General features: G+C 40.8%; 1 protein-coding gene across 2 annotated transcripts in view; it reads right to left on the reverse strand.

The window, feature by feature from the left end:
- LOC110525591 (transmembrane protein 132C) overlaps positions 1-20,280 on the reverse strand; it is a 202,622-nt gene that overhangs the window by 45,026 nt on the left and 137,316 nt on the right. For both annotated transcript variants that reach the window (XM_036979719.1, XM_021605839.2), the window contains exon 4: positions 17,725-17,911. In XM_036979719.1, the coding sequence (XP_036835614.1) occupies positions 17,725-17,911 (187 nt within the window). The remainder of the gene's footprint in view (positions 1-17,724; positions 17,912-20,280) is intronic.

Raw genomic sequence — 20,280 nt, forward strand, 5'->3', positions numbered from 1 at the left:
GTCAGAGAAGAGCACTTTTTGCCAGTCCTGTCTGGTCCAGCGACGGTGGGTTTGTGCCCATAGATGACGTTGTTGCAGGTGATGTCTGGTGAGGACCTGCCTTACAACAGGCCTACAAGCCCTCAGTCCAGCCTCTCTCAGCCTATTGCAGACAGTCTGAGCACTGATGGCGGGATTGTGCGTTCCTGGTGTGACTCGGGCAGTTGTGGTTGCCATCCTGTACCTGTCCCACAGTACGGACATTGCAATTTATTGCCCTGGCCACATCTGCAGTCCTCATGCCTCCTTGCAGCATGCCTAAGGCACATTCACGCAGATGAGCAGGGATCCTGGGCATCTTGCTTTTGGTGTTTTCCAGAGTCAGTAGAAAGGCCTCTTTAGTGTCCTAAGTTTTCATAACTGTGACCTTAATTGTCTACCTTCGGTAAGCTGTTAGTGTCTTAACGACCGTTCCACAGGTGCATGTTCATTAATTGTTTATGGTTCATTGAACAAGCCTGGGAAACAGTGTTTAAACCCTTTACAATGAAGATCTGTGAAGTGATTTAGATTTTTATGAATTATCTTTGAAAGAGATGGTCCTGAAAAAGGGACGTTTTTTGTTGTTGCTGAGTTTACATAATATAGGACTCAATTGTCTCAAGGCTCTCTAAATACTTCTTTAAACTGTCTCCTCCTGTTAACCTACTCTGATTGAAGTAGATTTAACAAGTGACATCAATAAGGATCATAGCTTTCACCTGGATTCACCTGGTCAGTCTATGACATGGAAAGAGCAGGTGTTCCTAATGTTTTGTACACTCAGTGTATGTTGAAGAGGTTGGGGCTCAAGCTGCACCCTTTTCTCACCCCACAGCCCGAGGAGCTCCTGTGTTTTTTTTGTGCCAATTTAAGCGTACACTTGTTGATGGATGTCATCTTGTCATATGTACAGTATTTTCCTCAACAACACCTTCCATCAATTTATATAGCAGACCCTCATGCCAAATTGAATCAAAATATTTTTTTAATCAACAAAGCCTAAGAAAAGCATACTTTTGTTTTGGTTTGTTTGTTTGTCAATTAGGGTGCGCAGGGTGAATATGTGGTCTATCATACGTTCATTTGGTAAAAAGCCAATTTGACATTTGCTCAGGTCGTTGTTTTCACTGAGGAAATGTCAGCTGTTAATGATAATGAAGAGGATTTTCCAGAGGTTGCTGTTAACGCAGATCCCACAGCAGTTATTGCGGTCCAATTTGTCCCTACTTTTGTGGATGGGTGATCAGCTACTGGTTCCAAATATCGGGGAAGATGCCAGAGCTGAGGGTGATGTTAAAGTATAGCTAATTTGGATTTGTGGTCTGTATAGTTTATCATTTAACCAGTTGCATCTCTAGGGGCGCTATTTCATTTTTGGATAAAAAACGTTCCCGTTTTAAGCGCGATATTTTGTCACGAAAAGATGCTCGACTATGCATATTCTTGACAGTTTTGGAAAGAAAACACTCTGAAGTTTCAGAATCTGCAAAGATTTTGTCTGTCAGTGCCCCAGAACTCATTCTACAGGCGAAACCAAGATGATACGTTAAACAGGAAATGAGCAGAATTTCTGAAGCTCTGTTTTCTAATGTCTCCTTATATGGCTGTGAATGCGACAGGAATAAGCTTAGACCTTCTGCCGTTTCCCCAAGATTTCGGCAGCATTGTGACGTATTTGTAGGCATATCATTGGAAGATTGGCCATAAGAGACTACATTTTCCAGGGGTCCGCCCGGTGTCCTTTGTCTAAATTTGTGCGTAATCTTCAGGTGCGGGCATTTTCTCCTGGGATTCAGGAGAGAAAGCACACTTCCACGAACGATATATCATCGAAGAGATATGTGAAAAACACCTTGAGGATTGATTCTAAACAACGTTTGCCATGTTTTCAGTCGATATTATGGAGTTAATTTGGAAAAAAGTTCGCGTTTTGAGGACTGAATTTTCGTTTTTTTTTGGTAGCCAAATGTGATGTACAAAACGGAGCTATTTCTAATACACAAAGAATCTTTTTGGAAAAACTGAGCATCTGCTATCTAACTGAGAGTCTCCTCATTGAAAACATCTGAAGTTCTTCAAAGGTAAATGATTTTATTTGAAGGCTTTTATGTTTTTGTTGAAATGTTGCATGCTGGATGCTAACGCTAATGCTAACGCTAAATGCTAACGCTAAATGCTAACGCTAGCTAGCTACTTTTACACAAATGATTGTTTTCCTATGGTTGAGAAGCATATTTTGAGAGATGGCATATTTATTTCATTTCATTTGCGATTTTCATGAATAGTTAACATTGTGTTATGCTAATGAGCTTGCTGATAGATTTACACAATCCTGGATACAGGGGTTTTTTCATAGCTAAACGTGACGCAGAAAACGGAGCGATTTGTCCTAAACAAATAATCTTTCAGGAAAAACTGAACATTTGCTATCTGAGAGTCTCCTCATTGAAAACATCTGAAGTTCTTCAAAGGTAAATTATTTTATTTGAATGCTTTTCTGTTTTTTTGTGTAAATGTTGCCAGCTGAATGCTAATGCTAAATGCTACGCTAAATGCTACGTTAGCCATCAATACTGTTACACAAATGCTTGTTTTGCAATGGTTGAGAAGCATATTTTGAAAATCTGAGATGACAGTGTTGTTAACAAAAGGCTAAGCTTGAGAGCTAGCATATTTATTTCATTTCATTTGCGATTTTCATGAATAGTTAACGTTGCGTTATAGTAATGAGCTTGAGTCTGTATTCACGATCCCGGATCCGGGATGGGGAGATCAGAAAGGTTAATTTAGGATACCATCAATGCTTTATGGGTTGGAGGATTTTTATATCTGGTCCAGTAGTTCATTCAATGTAATTGGAGAATCCAGTGGGTTCTGGTACATTTACATTTTAGTCATGAAGCAGACGGTCTTATCCAGAGCAATTAGGATTAAGTGCCTTGCTCAAGGGCACATTGACAGATCTTTCACCTGGTCGGCTCCAGAATTCAAACTAGTGAGCTTTTGGTTACTGGACCAACGCTCTAACCACTAAGCTACCACCATCTGGTTCTCTGTCACCCATCAGTAATAATAATGCTCTTCTCTTCTCCCTGGCCTATAGAGAGCTGCCTGCTCTCCTCTCTGAACCCTCTACACCCCAAACAAAAAGGATCAACAGTTGGAAGACATCAGTGTTGTGTCACTGATACAGGCCTTTGTGCAGTCCCCTGTCCTGTCCTACCAAAGAGACAGAATGTAACGCAGAAACACAGTTCATGTTCATGTTCTCCCTCTGGCAGGGGGGAAGTGGAGCAGAATCAAGAACTGCTTTTATATTACCTTACTTCCTCTATTCCATCAGCAGGTTGAGGAGGGGAGGATGAGAGGGTGAGGAGAGGAAGAGAGGATAGAAGGGGAGGGGAGGATAGGAGCAGAGAGGCTTTTCATGCCAGAGTGATTCCAAGTAATCTAATTCAGCCTTCCTCGCTGGTGTGCCTTCTCTTGCATTGAAGCATGCATAATACACAAACACATTTTCCGACACATACTCAAGTCTCTCTGTGTGTGTGTGTGTGTGTGAGTGAGTGAACATACAGTGCCTTCAGAAAGTTTTCATACACCTTCCCTTGACTTTTTGCACATTTTGTTGTTACAGACCGAATTCAAAATGGATTAAATATGTTTTTTCTCACCCATCCCCACAAAATACCCCACAATAACAAAGTGAAACCTGTTTTTAGAAATGTTTGCAATGTATTGAAAATTAAAATACAGAAATATCTCATTTTCATAAGTATTCACTAAGAGCTTCCACATCTGGATTGTAAAATATTTGCCATTATTCTTCTTAAATTCTTCAAGCTCTGTCAAGATGCTGATCATTGCTAGACAGCTATTTTCAAGTCTTGCCAAGGATTTTCCAGCCAATTTAAGTCAAAACTGTAACTAGGCCACTCAGGAACATTCAATGTCATCTTGGTAAGCAACTCCAGTGTAGATTTGGCCTTATGTTTTAGGTTATTGCCCTGCTGAAATGTGAATTAGTCTCCCAGTGTCTGTTGGAAAGCAGACTGAACCAGGTTTTCCTCTAGGATTTTGCCTGTGCTTATAGCTGTATTCCATTTCTTTAAAAAAAATGTAAAACTCCCTAGACCTTGCAGATGACAAGCATACCCATAATATGGATGCAGCCACCACCATGCTTGAAAAGATGAAGAGTGGTACTCAGTGATGCGTTGTGTTGAAAGGAAAGGGGGATACCTAGTCAGTTGTACAACTGAATGCATTCAACTGAAATGTGTCTTCCGCATTTAACCCAACCCCTCTGAATCAGAGGGGTGCAGGGGGCTGCCATAATCAACATCGCATTTGCCCCAAACATAATGTTGGGTATTCAGGAGAAAAAGTTAATTTCTTTGCCACATTTATTCCAGTATTACATGAGTGCATGGTTGCAAACAGGATGCATATTTTGGAATATTTTTTATTCTGTATAGGCTTCCTTCTTATAACTCGTTCATTTAGGTTAGTTCTGTGGAGTAACTACAATGTTGTTGATCCAACCTCAGTTTTCTCCTATTACAACCATTGAACAGTGTTTTAAAATCGCCATTGGCCTCATGTTGAAATCCCTGAGCAGTTTCCTTCTTCTCCGGCTACTGAGTTAGGAAGGACGCTTGTACCTTTATAGTGACTGGGTGTATCGATACACCACCCAAAGCCTAATTAATAACTTCACCATGCTCAAATGGATATTCAATGTCTACTTTTTTGTTGTTGACATCAACCAATTGGTCAGAGGCGACCCTGTTTCTGTTTATGAGCCCCACATTTTTAGCAAAGAAATGTATTAAAAAAGTATTGTTTTCTTGTTGGGGCTAGCTTGTTTTGCATGTTATTTTGGCATTAATATGTGTCACATAATAGTTTGCAAACAATGTAAAAATATATATATCATTAATTTAATAAAGCTGTATACAAACATGGTCTCTTTTTTGTTTTCTTGAGTAAGGCAGCTCCAAAATGCAGGTGTTTCAGCCTAGCTCAATGCTTTCTGTGGTGGTGGAGCAAGCCAGCAGAAAATACGGAGCGTTGCGCCGTTATTAGCTCAGAGGTCTGGCACTCATGGGGACACTACGTCACTGCCAAGTCGAAGGGTTGACTTTAAAAATTCTAGCGCCTTGGTTGCTGCCATAGAGTTACATTACAAGTGCCCGTCCAAGAAGGCTCAAGGTCATTGGCCACAGATAAAAGTATGTCAAATCACGTTATATGTACAGTAGCTTTGATTGGATTGATCATGTCAACAAAATTTTTAGCTTGCAGTCATCATCATGAATCAAATCTCCAATCTACTGGCAAATCTTTTTAATCCTTGTCATATGAAGATAAATAATGAAGACAAATTATAGATAAAAGGTATCGATGCTCAATGACCATTGGACATAAACATTACACAACAAGTTGGAAATTGCAAATTCAACAATGAGTGGTTTAGACGGAATCAGTGACAGTGGCTGTGTTGTCCCAAATCTGGGATTAAGGGGCTCTTAATCCCAGATAAACATTCAACATTGGCCATTCTGTCAATAAAGCATGATTTGTGCCGTGCTCAAAACAACTGTAACTTGGAACTACGAAAACTTGACTTCAGTGAGTTCAAGACACCTGGGAAGTTGGGAATAAACGAGCTCCGACTGGAAAAAATATGTTTTGAATGGTCATTCAACTCGGAAATTGTAAATCCGGCCTCTTTCTAGAGGTACGACCTGAAGATCAATGACATCATCATGATTCCCAGTTGTTTTGAAAGCACCATAAATCCAGAGAATGCCAGACTTTGATTACATAATTTGCCTACGAAGGACCGCCGCGCAACCTTTCTGTTCAAGTGAGCACAGCACAACAAGGTGAGTCCAAAAATATATTGTATGCTGCTGCATAAATTATATAATATGCCAGGGAGGTGTGCATACTGTAGCTGAGAAAGTAATACTAAGTGTATGTTGTGTAGTAAGATGTTAGTAGCCTGTTAGTGCCAACCCCTAATAATTTAGTCTATTTACCCCTCTTAATTTCACCTACTGTTCTGACTTGGTGGTGCACATGTAGCCTATAACCTGTTTTAGAGAAATGTAATCATATAATATTGTAAGAGCTTTCATTGTCTGCTTATATACCCCCTTTATTTATCCTATGGTTCTGACTTAGTGTACAGGGAGAACACTGTAAGAACGGCCCATGTTCTGAAATCTGTACCCATGTTCTGAAACCTGTACTAAACAAAAAGTGCTAAACAAATAGTTATATTGACTATGTCCGTCCTAGCACGCTCATTAATGTTTTAATCGATTGACTCTCATACGCTCATTGTCTCCTTATGCCATAGTTTGTACATCTCACTTGTCATTATAAACCACCTTTGCTTAAGCAAGTTAGCCATATCAGCTGTTTTTTTTAAAGGCAGTAAATGAGGCTGAATTAACTGTTTCGCTGCCAGACAAGGCTCCACTAATAACCAGGTGTAGCAGAGGTAAGATGTTGGAACTGCTGTTGGGACAGCTTTATGTAGGCCCTAATGTAATGTGTGCTCTGGGAGTCAGGAAGCAAGTTCAGGGAATTAATAATATAGTAAATGAACGAAACATAAAACAAAACATGAAAAACGCACAGACATGAAACAGAAACAATGATGCCTGAGGAAGGAACCAAAGGGAATGACATACTGTATATAGGGAAGGTAATCAGGGAAGTGATGAAGTCCAGGTGAGTCTGATGACGCGCAAGTGCGCGTAACGATGATGACAAGTGTGCTCCATAACGAGCAGCCTGGTGACCTAGAGGCCGGAGAGGGAGCACACGTGACACCTAACAGTTTGTGGGTACCGTTTGTCACTGTTATAGTGCGATTCATGTATAGTTTAGTGTTGTGTAGTGTAGTGGCTTAGCTGTCATGCATCCCACTAGTTTTTTGATGTTGTTGCGCCACCAAGATTGACATGCTAAAATCGCCACTGCAGTTGGTGCACTTCTTTACGAGGCATTGGAAAACCTCCCTGGTCTTTATGGTTGAATCTGTGCTTGAAATTCACTACTCGATTGTATTTTACATTTTGGACCATTGTGTGTAGATCAGTGATACAAAATCTAAAAGTAATCCATTTGAAATTCAGGCTGTAACACAACAAAATGTGGAAAATACTTTTAGTGCCTGAATACTCTCTGAAGATACTGATTGTGCTCTGTGACTCAAATCAAATCAAACTTTATTTGTCACATGCGCCGAATACAACAGACCTTACCGTGAAATGCTTACTTACAAGCCCTTAACCAAAAGTGCAGTTCAAGAAGAGTAAAGGAAATTTATACGAAATAAACTAAAGTAAAAAATAATAAAAGGAACACAACGAGGATACAGGGGGTACTGGTACCGAGTCAATTTGCGTGGGTACAGGTTAGTTGAGGTAATTTGTACATTTAGTTAGGGGTGAAGTGACTATGCCTAGATAACAAACAGCGAGTAGTAGCAGTGTACAAAACAATTGGAGGGGGGGGTCAATGTAAATAGTTCGGTGGCCATTTGATTAATTGTTCAGCAGTGTTTGGACCATGATAGTTCGTTGGTGATGTGGACACCAAGGAACTTTAGACGCTCCTTTGTCTTGATCACATTGAGAGAGAGGTTGTTGTCCTGGCACCACACGGCCAGGTCTCTAACCTCCTCCCTATAGGCTGTCTCGTCATTGTCGGTGATCAGGCCTACCACTGTTGTGTCATCAGCAAATTTAATGATGGTGTTGGAGTCATGCCTGGCCGTGCAGTCATGATGGAACAGGGAGTACAGGAGGGGACTGAGCACTTACCCCTGAGGGGCCCCTGTGTTGAGGATCAGTGTGGCGGATGTGTTGTTACCTACCCTTACTACCTGGGGGTGGCCCGTCAGGAATTCCAGGATCCAGTTGCAGAGGGAGGTGTTTAGTCCCAGGGTCCTTAGCTAAGTGATGCGCTTTGTGGACACTATGGTGTTGAACGCTGAGCTGTAGTCAATGAATAGTGTTCTCACGTAGGTGTTCCTTTTGTCCAGGTGGGAAAGGGCAGTGTGGAGTGCAATTGAGATTGTTTCATCTGTGGATCTGTTGGGGCGGTATGCGAATTGGAGTGGGTCTAGGGTATCCGGGAGGATGCTGTTGATGTGAGCCATGACCAGCCTTTCAAAGCATTTCATGGCTACCGACGTGAGTGCTACGTGTCGGTAATCATGTAGGCAGGTTACCTTCGCTTCCTTGGTCTGCTTGAAACATGTAGTTATTACAGACTTGGTCAGGGAAAGGTTGAAAATGTCTGTGAAAACACTTGCCAGTTGGTCCTCGCATGCTTTGAGTACAAGTCCTGGTAATCCATCTGGCCCCGCAGCTTTGGGAATGTTGACCTGTTTAAAGGTCTTGCTCACATTGGCTACTGAGAGCGTTATCACACAGTCATCCAGAACTGCTGGTGCTCTCTTGCATGCTTCAGTGTTGCTTGCCTCAGTGTTGCTGGTGCTTGTCTGATAGGCTCACGTCACTGGGAAGCTCGCATCTGGGTTTACCTTTGTAGTCCGTAATAGTTTTCAAGCCCTGCCACATCCGACGAGCTTCAGAGCCGGTGTAGTAGGATTCAATCTTAATCCTGTATTAACACTTTGCTTGTTTGATGGTTCGTCTGAGGGCATAGCGGGATTTCTTATAAGTGTCCGGATTAGTGTCCCACTCCTTGAAAGCGTCAGCTCTAGCCTTTAACTCGATGCAGATGTTGCCTGTAATCCATGGCTTCTGGTTGGGATATGTACGTACATACGGTCACTGTGGGGACGACGCCGTCGATGCACTTATTGATGAAGCCGATGACTGAGGTGGTATACTCCTCAATGCCATTGAATGAATCTCGGAATATATTCCAGTCTGTGCTAGTAAAACAGTCCTGTAGCGTAGCATCCGCGTCATCTGACCACTTCTGTATTGAGCGAGTCACTGGTACTTCCTACTTTAGTTTTTGCTTGTAAGCTGGAATCAGGAGGATAGAATTACGGTCAGATTTGCCAAATGGAGGGCGGGGGAGAGTTTTGTATTCATCTGTGTTTGTGGAGTAAAGGTGGTCTACAGTTTTTTTTCTGGTTGCACATGTGACGTGCTGGTAAAAACTATGTCTGAGGTTGTGTGTGTGAGTTGTGTACATAATATGAGTCTATTTTGTGTGGATTTTGTGTGAGACAATTTACAAAAGAGAGGCAGTGAGAGAAAACCCGGTTGTATACTGAACATGAGAATGGTCTGACATGAGTCTGCACTTTACTAGCCAGGAAACTACAAAGGTAGGTAAGATTGGACACCACAACAAATGGGGGGAAGAAAGGAAGAGAGAAACAGACAGATTGAATGATTGAAAAAAGATTGAATGAATGAAGAGTGAATGAATTGATATAGGACTGGAGTAAGGCTGGACAACAACAGCTCACAATGTCAATATCAGCAATGGAAATGTCCACCGAGCATTGACCAGGTGCAGTCCTGAGATAGGCATGCATTGAAATGTTGAGTCACTCCATTACATATAGTCATAACCATAAAAATAGAATCACTCAAATACAGAATCAGGAAAGGATGACTAAGCATCAGAGTTTGCATAGCATATCCATACACTGTACACGTATGTAACCTGCTCTAATGTATTTGAATACACCCTTCATCTTCTCATATGAGCCTCTCGCAATGATGATTATGTCCATAATTGATTCTGCCAAGTTTAGCAAGTGATTCTAATAGCAGATTAATTATGATAGATCTTTGTCGCTTTATAAAAACCTTTATAATCGGCCTTGAACCATAAATCCTTATTGCACTCAAAACGCATAATGATTTCATCATATTATGAGATACTATTAGAATGATGGGTATTAGGGCGTTGTTAAGGGGGGATAAACATGAATGATTCATGAACCCTAGCCTGGTAGGGGCCCCTAAATGTTCAGATAATTATTTGTTTATAATTTTAAAACATGTTAGACCAAAAAATCTGTGATGAAAATTAAAACGTATAACCATAATCAGATCAGGTATCTCTACCCGACCATCCAGTTTGTAACCCCCCCCCCCCCCCCGCCCCCCATAATGCACATGGTTTGGTCCATTATTCTACACGAGGAGATCTGACAGTTGCTCCGGCATGTAGCCTAAGCATTCATGAGAGATATCGAAACGAAATCAGGTTTTCAGAAAAACAAAGACAGATGCTGCAAAATTCAGGAAAAAAATTACTCACCACGTTTTTTCCCAGAAAAAAAATGAGGAGAAGGATTTGAGTGGTAAGTCAATGCAGACGGCTAGTCAATGCAGACGGCTAGCCTAGCTAGCCAATACAGCTAGCTTGATAGCTTGCTCGGTCAGAGCAGTAATTATTAACATGATGATGAGCTACCACTACCAGCTATGGCTAGCTAATTAGCTTTTATTTATATATTATTATAACTGTATTCCCCAATATTTGCTAGCTAGCCAAACTAAAATTAAAACCTAACATGTAGCCTAACGTACGCAAACCCCATTCCGTACAAATGTGCGCAACCGCGACATTCAAACGAGGCTGCAAAGAAAGCTAAGGTGACTGTAGCGACTGCGTTGACAACAAAATCTGGTGTGAACTACGTTTCTATTCAAGTGTTGATTGACATGGTAATGGCTCTATAGTATTGGAGAAAAGTTGAAAAAACTGACCCCTCCGACGCCATGACACGTCACGATATAACGTACAGCACGCATAAAGCAACTAATTCTGTCTTACAGCTTCTTCCCACCAGGTGTAGCACTTCTCTCACCGTTTAAAAAGGGAAGGGGTAAAAAAAAAAAAAAAAGGGGTAAGGGGGGATATCTAGTAATTTTTTGGGACATCACTGCAAGCTATCATGACTCTCAAAAGCCACTGTTTACTTCTGAAGATCCCTTTCGCACCGCCCTAAATACCCAATTCAAATTTGACACAAACCTTCAAATAGGTATGTAATGACACGTTATATAAACTCTTTATAGTGCTTAATTTACATTTTAGAGGCTATAAGGTGATAAGATGGACAGATCGAGTGAAAAAAGCCGTTTCCCCACACATCTCTCCTTCTAACTACCACGCAATAGGTTTCGCTTCCCCACCCGCCATTTTAAAAAAAGACCCGACAGCTTATTGCCTTCTTGAATCATGCAGAGATGGGCATCATGAAGGTCTCGTTATAGATGTTGTTGGAAATGGGAGAAATTGTGCTTTACAATGGTATTGATATTACAGTTGATCTGGAAGTATTACGTTTTTTGGGCACAAAAAAAAGGTCAATTGTACAGCCCAGCTCGATGTACAAAAGTGAGTTAGTTCACTTTACCCATCCGTACTGTAGATGCTACTACTACTGCTGTAGACAAAGATCCCAACGTCTGTTTACTACAGGAAGTTGAAACAGCGGACCTTGGAGGTGAGGCAGTTTTTTTGTAGCAGCAGCAGAATAACTAGACCATTTTTAAATTGTAAAGATAGGCACATGATAAATACGTATTCTATTTGATATGTATTCTATTAAAACGTTTTTTTTTCTTTCAGTGGTAGATTTTTAGTATGGTAACCTTCGTAGGAGCGAACATTAAACCTACAATTCCCTTTGTTTACTCACTTTCTAGTGCCTAGAGAGCCCCAGGCAGGCAAAATTTCAGCCGAAAGCTGTCAGACAGACTCTGATGCAGAGGAGAGCAGGAAGGAGGAAGAGGAGTTAAAGAGTAGCAGTAGTGCCAGTGAAGGAGTGACAGAAGAGATTGAACAAGCAAGTAATAAGGGAAAGGAAGAGATTGAACAAGCAAGTAATAAGGGAAAGGAAGAGATTGGACAGATTCAAAGTGAGGAAAATGAGCTTTTAGATGATCCAGCACTGTGGCCAGAGAAAGTACAAGACCATGAAAGAGAAGCTATTGTTTGCAGACTAGCCATCCGGTGTGGTGAGGAGACAGAACTGTATATAATCATGCCCCCAGACACAGAAGGCAAGCCATTACCCAACTATTTACAGTACAGTAAGTCAGCAAACGGAAGAGAAAAGGTGCAGACTGGCTTATTTATACTAAGAGTGTAAAGGCATTATATTGCATTCCTTGTGTTCTTTTTTATCATGAGCAAAGTAAACCATCACCCAGTTCTTTGAATAGTAATGACGGCTATAAGATATCATCCGTGAAATGGTGGAGAATGTATGACAAACTTCCAGAGCATGAGGATGGTGTGTCTCACAAGAACTGTTACTGGAAATTGAAAAATCTGCAGCATACTGTAACTACAGCTATAGGTATAGACAGTCAGCTGCAGAAACAAATCCAGTCCGAAATGTATAAAAACAGAGCACTTCTAGAAAGGATTTTGGATGTGACACTGCACTTAGCATCTAATAATAATCTGATGATCTTGATGATGTGCATAATGGAGATTACCTAGGCTTACTTGAGCTGTTGTCAAATTATGACCCGCTATTACGTGTGCACTTACAGAAAGTCGGAGACAAAAAGAAAGGAGCACGACTGACTCATTACCTCAGCTCTGAGAGCAAAAACGACTTCATAGGAATATGTGGTCAAAGGGTTTTGAAAGCAGTACTTTATGAAAGAGAAGATGCAATCTATTACTCGGTTATATGTGATGCAAATCCAGACATTTCCCATACTGAGCAAAATGTATTATTGGTGAGATATGTACACAAAGATAAAGTTCAGGGAACAGGTGACTGGGAAATAACTGAATGTTTTCTTGAATTTAAAGACTTTGCTAGAAAGACAGGCAGTGACATTTCTGAAATGATTTTGAGTGCATTGGAAGGGCATGGTATTGACATAGCAGATTGCCGTGGTCAAGGCTATGATAATGGTGCAAATATGTCATGGAAAGTGAAGGACGTTCAAGCACACATACTGCCAAATAATCCACTGGACACATACTCACCTTGTGCCTCCCACACTCTTAATCTTGTGAGTGTACATGCAGCTCAGTCGTGCCCAGAAGTATCAACCTCTTTGGCTGTGGGAATCGTCTTTACAATCTGTTCAGTTCCAGCCCAGAGCAATGGGCCATTCTCAAGGAAAAGACTGGCTGCTGTCTTAACCGCTTTTCAGACATGGGACTGAGTGCGGGTATTGCTGCGGTCCAACCGGTGTCAACTAATTTACTGTCTATCATCAAGGCTCTAGACATGCTTCTTGCTACCTGTAGCCTGACAAACAAAGCCAAATCTGAGGCAAAAGGTCTGAAAAGCTACTTCATGTCTTTCAAGGCAATCTTGCCGCTCACTTTCTGGGTAAAGGTTTTGCAGTGTATTGAGAATAGAAGCCTAATTCTTCAGTCAGGAAATATTTATCTGGACACTGAATCAGCTCACATTAATAAGGCACTACAGGAAGAAATACAGGCTCTTTGTAATCAGTGGGATGCTCTTCTGGCAGAAGCCTCCATGGTGGCAAATGAAATGGGTGTAACTACTCAGCTTCACAGTGAACAGAGGAGTCGCCAGAAATAAAGAAAACGTTTCCCTGATGAGACTGAAGATGACATAGCAAATGAACAGAAGTCAGACACTGGATTTTGCAACACAGTGTTTTATGTGGCTCTGGATGGTATAATCAGTCATTTGGACATGCGATTGCAGCTATATGCAAGGAGTTTTCATCAATACTTACATTTAGGAAAATGACTGAAAACCAAATTTGTGTATCTCACCACAAATTGAGAAGGAATTACTCCAAAGATCTCACAGATGGATTTGAAAATGAAGTGTGACATTATTAGACAATATATGGTGCCACTTCTTCAGATGGTCTTTCTCCTGTAGAAATCCTAAATGCCATCCACAAGATGCAGCTACAGAGCATTTTTGGAGAGGTGTGCATTGAATTGCGAATGTCTGTAACATTTGCTGTGGGTGAACGTGTCTTCAGTAAGCCGAAACGTATAAAGAACTATCTAAGATCTACAATGTGCCAAGACAGGTTGAACAGCCATGCCATCCTTTCAATTGAAAACCAGTTAGCTAGAAAAGTAATCTTTAAAGGCACTATGAATTAGTTTGCTCACAAGAAGGCTTGACGCTGGGCTATTGGAGCAGTGTAACCTCTGAGTTTTGTTTACAGGGAAAAAACACAAGGACAAATGCCTTAACCTGTTCTACACAAGCCTGCCCGGGGACGGGCAAAATACTGTTTCAGAGTATTTTCTGCTATGGTGTATCCCCTGTTGAACTTACTCAGGAATGCCCACATAATGTCTTGATACTACAGTTGTAATTTCACAGATGCTTGTTCTCTGTAGGTACCACATTTATGCCTGCACCCCACATAGTTCAGGATTTATTTTTATTTTGGGTATGCTATTTAGGCATTTATTTAGGAATTGTGCATGGGGCAGAAGAGGGTTAGCCTTGTTTATAAGAATTGGTAATACATTATTTAATCTGAAACATGGATCATTAGTAATTTCTTCATTAAAACTGACTACAATACCATATATTAACAAACATGTCACCAATTGTGTAGTTATTTATAATAAAGCATCATAAAAATCTCAAGACACAAGACAGCTTTTGTTAACGTTAGGAACCAAAATGTTTTGCAGTACTATTAATATAGGCAAAGGATGAAGGTGGAAACTAGAATCTGTACAATTGTAGTATAGAGCAGCAGAAGCTTCTAGTTAGTACATTTAATAACACATATTGTTCAGTACGTTATTTTAATCTGAAACATTCTGATTTCTATGTTAGGGGCCCGGTAGTTGTTTATTTCACGGGGCTCCAAAATTCTGGCAACGCCCCAGGCTTGGAGTGTACAGTACTTCACAAAGATCCCAAGTCAGTCTGCACTTCTGACAGCTACAAAAACATCTCAAATAGTATTCCCTCATTAATAAGTTTGCAAATACTCTATACTAAAATATGAGCTAATTTATCTGCAAATAAAAAAGACTGAGCCGTAAGTGGGTATCATGCTCATTCTGGTACCCACATAAAGCTCCCTCACAGAGACGGTATGAAATACTGATATGAGAAAGATACATTCTCCATACAATTTGTGTCAATGCAAAGTGTGGGTGCAATTATCCTTTTGTTGGCACGTCAGAAGAAAAGGAATATGAAAAGGGAAATATGGATAATATACTGTACCTCTGTAAACATAGCATAAATTATCCGGGACATGAGTCTGTTGACACCAGGAAGAGAAGCTGCTGCTTCAGCAACAGTTTACGGGATCCTAATACATTTTTAAAAATCCTAAATTCTTTTGGGGAACAAGATCTACAGTATCTGCATTCCTCTCAGCACAGCAACACAGGAATACAGGCACAGTCACCCATGTAGTGGGAGAGTCACTTCGGGGGCTGCCTTACACCCATGGCCACCTATAATGTAGCTATAGAAACTGCTAATATGGAACCATTTATACATTTTATATACATTTTATATATATATATATACAGTATATATATATATATATATATATATATATATATATATATATATATATATATATATATATATATATATTATAAATAACGGTTAAGCTAACGCAGGCTAATGTGATTAGCATGAGGTTGTAAGTAACAAGAACATTTCCCAGGACATAGACATATCTGATATTGGTTAGAAAGCTTAAATTCTTGTTAATCTAACTGCACTGTCGAATTTACAATAGCTATTACAGTGAAAGAATACCATGCTATTGTTTGAGGAGAGTGCACAATTTTGAATATGAAAAGTTATTCATAAACAAATTAGGCACATTTGGGCAGTCTTGATACAACATTTTGAACAGAAATACAATGATCCATTGGATTAGTCTAAAATTTTGCACATACACTGCTGCCATCTAGTGGCCAAACTCTGAATTGCACCGTGGCTGGAATAATACATTATGGCCTTTCTCTTGCATTTCAAAGATGATGGTACAAAAAAATACAAAAGAACGGTTGTTTTTTTCTTTATATTGTCTTTTACTAGATCTATTGTGTTATATTCACCTACATTCCTTTCACACTTTCACAAACTTCAAAGTGTTTCCTTTCAAATGGTACCAAGAATATGCAAATCCTTGCTTCAGGGCCTGAGCTACAGGCAGTTAGATTTGGGTATGTCATTTTAGTCAAAAAAATGAAAAAAAGGGGCAGATCCTTAAGAAGGTCCCGACAGTGCACTCACAACATTCATTTAGCATACCACAAAATGAAGCCCTTACAGATGCATCACAATCACATAACTCAACACTGGCAAGCAACATGTCATGCTTGTAAGTGGGTGTAATTGATCTCTCTGGCATCTTTAAGTTGCTTTTCTGGATCTAACTCTGTTTAGAAAACCAAGGCAAATGTGGTGAGATGTTCTGTGAAGTTAAATAGAGTAGCTTTGATGAATCTGCCCAGCAGAGGCTCATCTGTATAGCAACCTAAGAGAGACACACACCTCCAGGCCTTGCCTCAGGCCACAGAGAGCCTCTGGGCCCCAGATACAGGGCCTGCTGAGGGCCACATGTACCCACTCCTCCATGCCAAAACACACACTCCAGAGGCAAAACACTGGAGCTACAGGTCTGCAAATCAGTGTAGTTATATCAGATCTAATATTGATTTTGTAATGGACGATAACTATACAGTAAATGTATTACGCCAAAATCATAGTGTACAGTATGATTGTAATCCTATGGCATTCTATATTTTGTTTATCTTTAAGAATTATGTGTCTTTGTTCTTCTTACATTTGTATTTAACTAAACTGAAGAAAATATAAAACGCAACATGTAAAGTGTTGGTCCTATGTTTCATGAGCTGAAAATAAAGATCCCAGAAATGTTACATAGACACAAACACCTTATTTCTGAAAAATGTTGTGCACAAATTTGTTTACATCCCTGTTGGTGAGCCTTTCTCCTTTTCCAAGATGATCCATCCACCTGACAGGTCTGGCATATCATTTAGCTGATTAAACGTCATGATCATTACACAGGTGCACCTTGTGCTGGGTACTATAAAAGGTAACACAATGTCACAACACAATACCACCGATGTCTCAAGTTTTTGGGGTGTTTGCAATTGGCATGTTGACTGCAGTAATTTCCACCAGAGCTGTTGCCAAATAACGGAATGTTCAAGGTAGTTTTAGGGAATTTGGCAGTATGTCCAACCAGCCTCACAACCACAGAACACGCTTAACCATGCCAGCCCAGGAACTGCACATCCAGCTTCTTCACCTGCAGGATTGTCTGGGGGGGAGGGGGGGAGTATTTCTCTCTGTAATAAAGCCCAGTGGTGGGGCAAAACCCATTCTGATTGGCTGTGCCCTCCAAGGCCCACCCATGGCTGCACCCCTGCCCAGTTATGTGAAATCCATAGATTAGGGTCTAATGAATTTATTTCAATCGACTGATGTCCTTATATGAACTATAACTCAGAAAAATCTTTGAAATTTTTGCATGTTGCGATAATATTTTTGTTCAATATATTTTAATCACATTACGGTATAAAAGTAAATATAAGATGCTGTTAAGGGAAGTGTAGTCACTGTTCTGAACAGCAGGATGCACACTGTGTAACCCATAGAACTTTGAATGAATTTCAGAACTCTGGTACAGCCCATCTGCTCTATGTGTTGTAGTGACATTGACTGACTGACTGAGTGACACCACTCACCATAGCCAGGGGCACAATGCCCCCCAGGTCTTTCTGGGCAAGCCGGATCTCTGTCTCTGCCTCCTGTATGGTGGCATGGCTGCCCGGGTACTCAACCTGCCACGTGATCCAGCGGCTGCCCAGTGGACCCAGGGAGCTGTCCACCTCCAGATCCACCTGTAGGACCCTCTGGAAACCCACATCTGACCTGCAGCACAGACAAAGAGAGAGATGGGAGAGGATCAATATTTTATGATAAAGTAATGGTGTTTCCATAAGCTCTATCAACACACATTCCTATGACTAAAAATAGTGGCGTCTAATGACTAAATCAATGTCTGTAAACGGCAGCATAGCCTAGTGGTTAGAGCGTTGGACTAGTAACCGGAAGGTTGCAAGTTCAAACCCCTGAGCTGACAAGGTACAAATCTGTTGTTCTGCCCCTGAACAGGCAGTTCCTAGGCCGTCATTGAAAATAAGAATTTGTTCTTAACTGACTTGCCTAGTTAAATAAAGGTAAAATAAAAAACCATGACATTTTATAGACTGTGGTTCTACAAAAGGTCAACTCTCTGGTCCTTGGTATGATAGCTATTTCTCACAACTCTGTATTGACATGTTGTGTACTGCCCATACACAGTTGCTCTGTACAGTAATATATATGAGTCTGTAGCTCAGAGGGAAGCTCCACATAACTGTCACCCTGCTCCAGCCTGGTCTCATAGACTAGACATAACATAATAAGCATAAAATTACCATATGTTGTGTTTGATATGGTTACGTAAGACAGATGGTTACTTAAGGAAAAAACAAAAGTAGGATGGTTGGTCGGGGTGGATGGATGGGTGTTTACCATGAACGTCTAGCAACCCAAATGTTGAGAGTTTGAATTTCATCACGGACAACTTTAGCACTTACTACTTTTTAGCTATTATGCAACTACTTAGCATGTTAGCTAACCCTAACCATAACTTGAACTCTTTTAGCTAACCCTTCCCCTAACCCTAACATTAACTCTTTAACCTAACTCCTAACTTTTAAACATAAACTTAACTAACCCCTAGCCTAGCTAACGTTAGTAAGCTAGCTACTGTTAGCCACCTAGCTAGAATTCGTAACATATCATACATTTTGTAAATTTGTACCTTGTACGTTTTGCAAATTCATAACATACAATACAAATTGTAATTCAAAACATATCATACAAAATGGGTGATGGACTTCCACAAATTAATACATACCATACGAAATGTAACATATCATACTAAATGGAGCTTCTCAGATTTACGTACAGAATAATACAGGTGCCTGCTCTGGACATGAAGGCTTGGGTGTTTACCACTGCCCTTGTTTGCAACAGTACAATATGAATATATATAATTGTATGCAAGGAGAATATACGGCAGGGCAGACAAATGGAGAGCATTGATAATATAATTTCCCAGTGACAGTCTCCGGTGCTCAGAGTTTAAATATAGCCAGGAGGAAGCAAAGGTCAGCTTTACACAGGAGCAGAAGGAGAATGGAAATGGCACCAGATCTGTTAGCCATGTCTTGTGTGTCAAATAGCAGGGCTCAGGGCCAATACATTTCACACAGTGTCTCCGAAGCACACTGGCACTAAACAACATCTCCTTCATTTGAGACTTGCCAGAAAGAAAGAGAGATTGAAAGAGATAAATATGCACTCTCTCTAAAGCTCTCTTTATGCTGCTTGGACAACGACGCCAGTTTGTCTACAGTGCATATGGCACATGGCACCCTTTCCAGCATAAATTTCCCTTTTTTATTGTTGTGATGAACAAAGAACAACAAGCAACAAGCATTGTACTTCGAGAAAGGACATCTGAGCAAATATATAATGCTCTCAATTATGAATGTGACTCAGAAAACAGGAAAACGCCTCCCGAGTGACTAAAGCACTGCATCCCAATGCTAGAGGCGTTAGTACACACCCAGGTTCGATCCCAGGCTGTGTCGCAGCTGGCCGCGACCGGGAGACCCATGAGGTGGCACACAATTGGCCCAGCGTTGTCCGGGTTAGGGGAGAGTTAGGGATGACCGGGATGTCCTTGTCCCATCGTACTCTAGCGACTCCTGTAGTGGGCCAGGCGCATGCACGCTGACTTTGGTCGGCAGTTGTACAGTGTTTCCTCCAACACATTGGTGCGGCTGGCTTCCGGTTTAAGCGAGCAGTGTGTCAAGAAGTAGTGCGGCTTGGCAGTGTCGTGTTTCGGAGAACGTATGGCTCTCGACCTTCGCCTCCCCCGAGTCTGTACGGGAGTTGCGGAAATGGGACAAGACTGTAACTACCGATTGGATATCACGAAATTGGGGAGAAAAAGGGGTCAAAGGTATAAACCAAAAAAGAAAACAGGAAAACAATTAATAATAGATCAGGCGTTTTATTTGCTGAAACCTGGGTTTTTGTAAGGCTCATACTCACTCCCCATTCACATATTTTTTTCACTCAGAGTGAATGAGTGATATTTTGCATCCGAGTGCACAACAACCTAATTTCTCCATGAAGCAGAAGTGTGTAGAAATATTTAAAATGACAACCAAATAAGTTGTGCC

This window comes from Oncorhynchus mykiss, chromosome 6 (genome assembly GCF_013265735.2).
Source record: "Oncorhynchus mykiss isolate Arlee chromosome 6, USDA_OmykA_1.1, whole genome shotgun sequence".
Taxonomy (NCBI): Eukaryota; Metazoa; Chordata; class Actinopteri; order Salmoniformes; family Salmonidae; genus Oncorhynchus; species Oncorhynchus mykiss.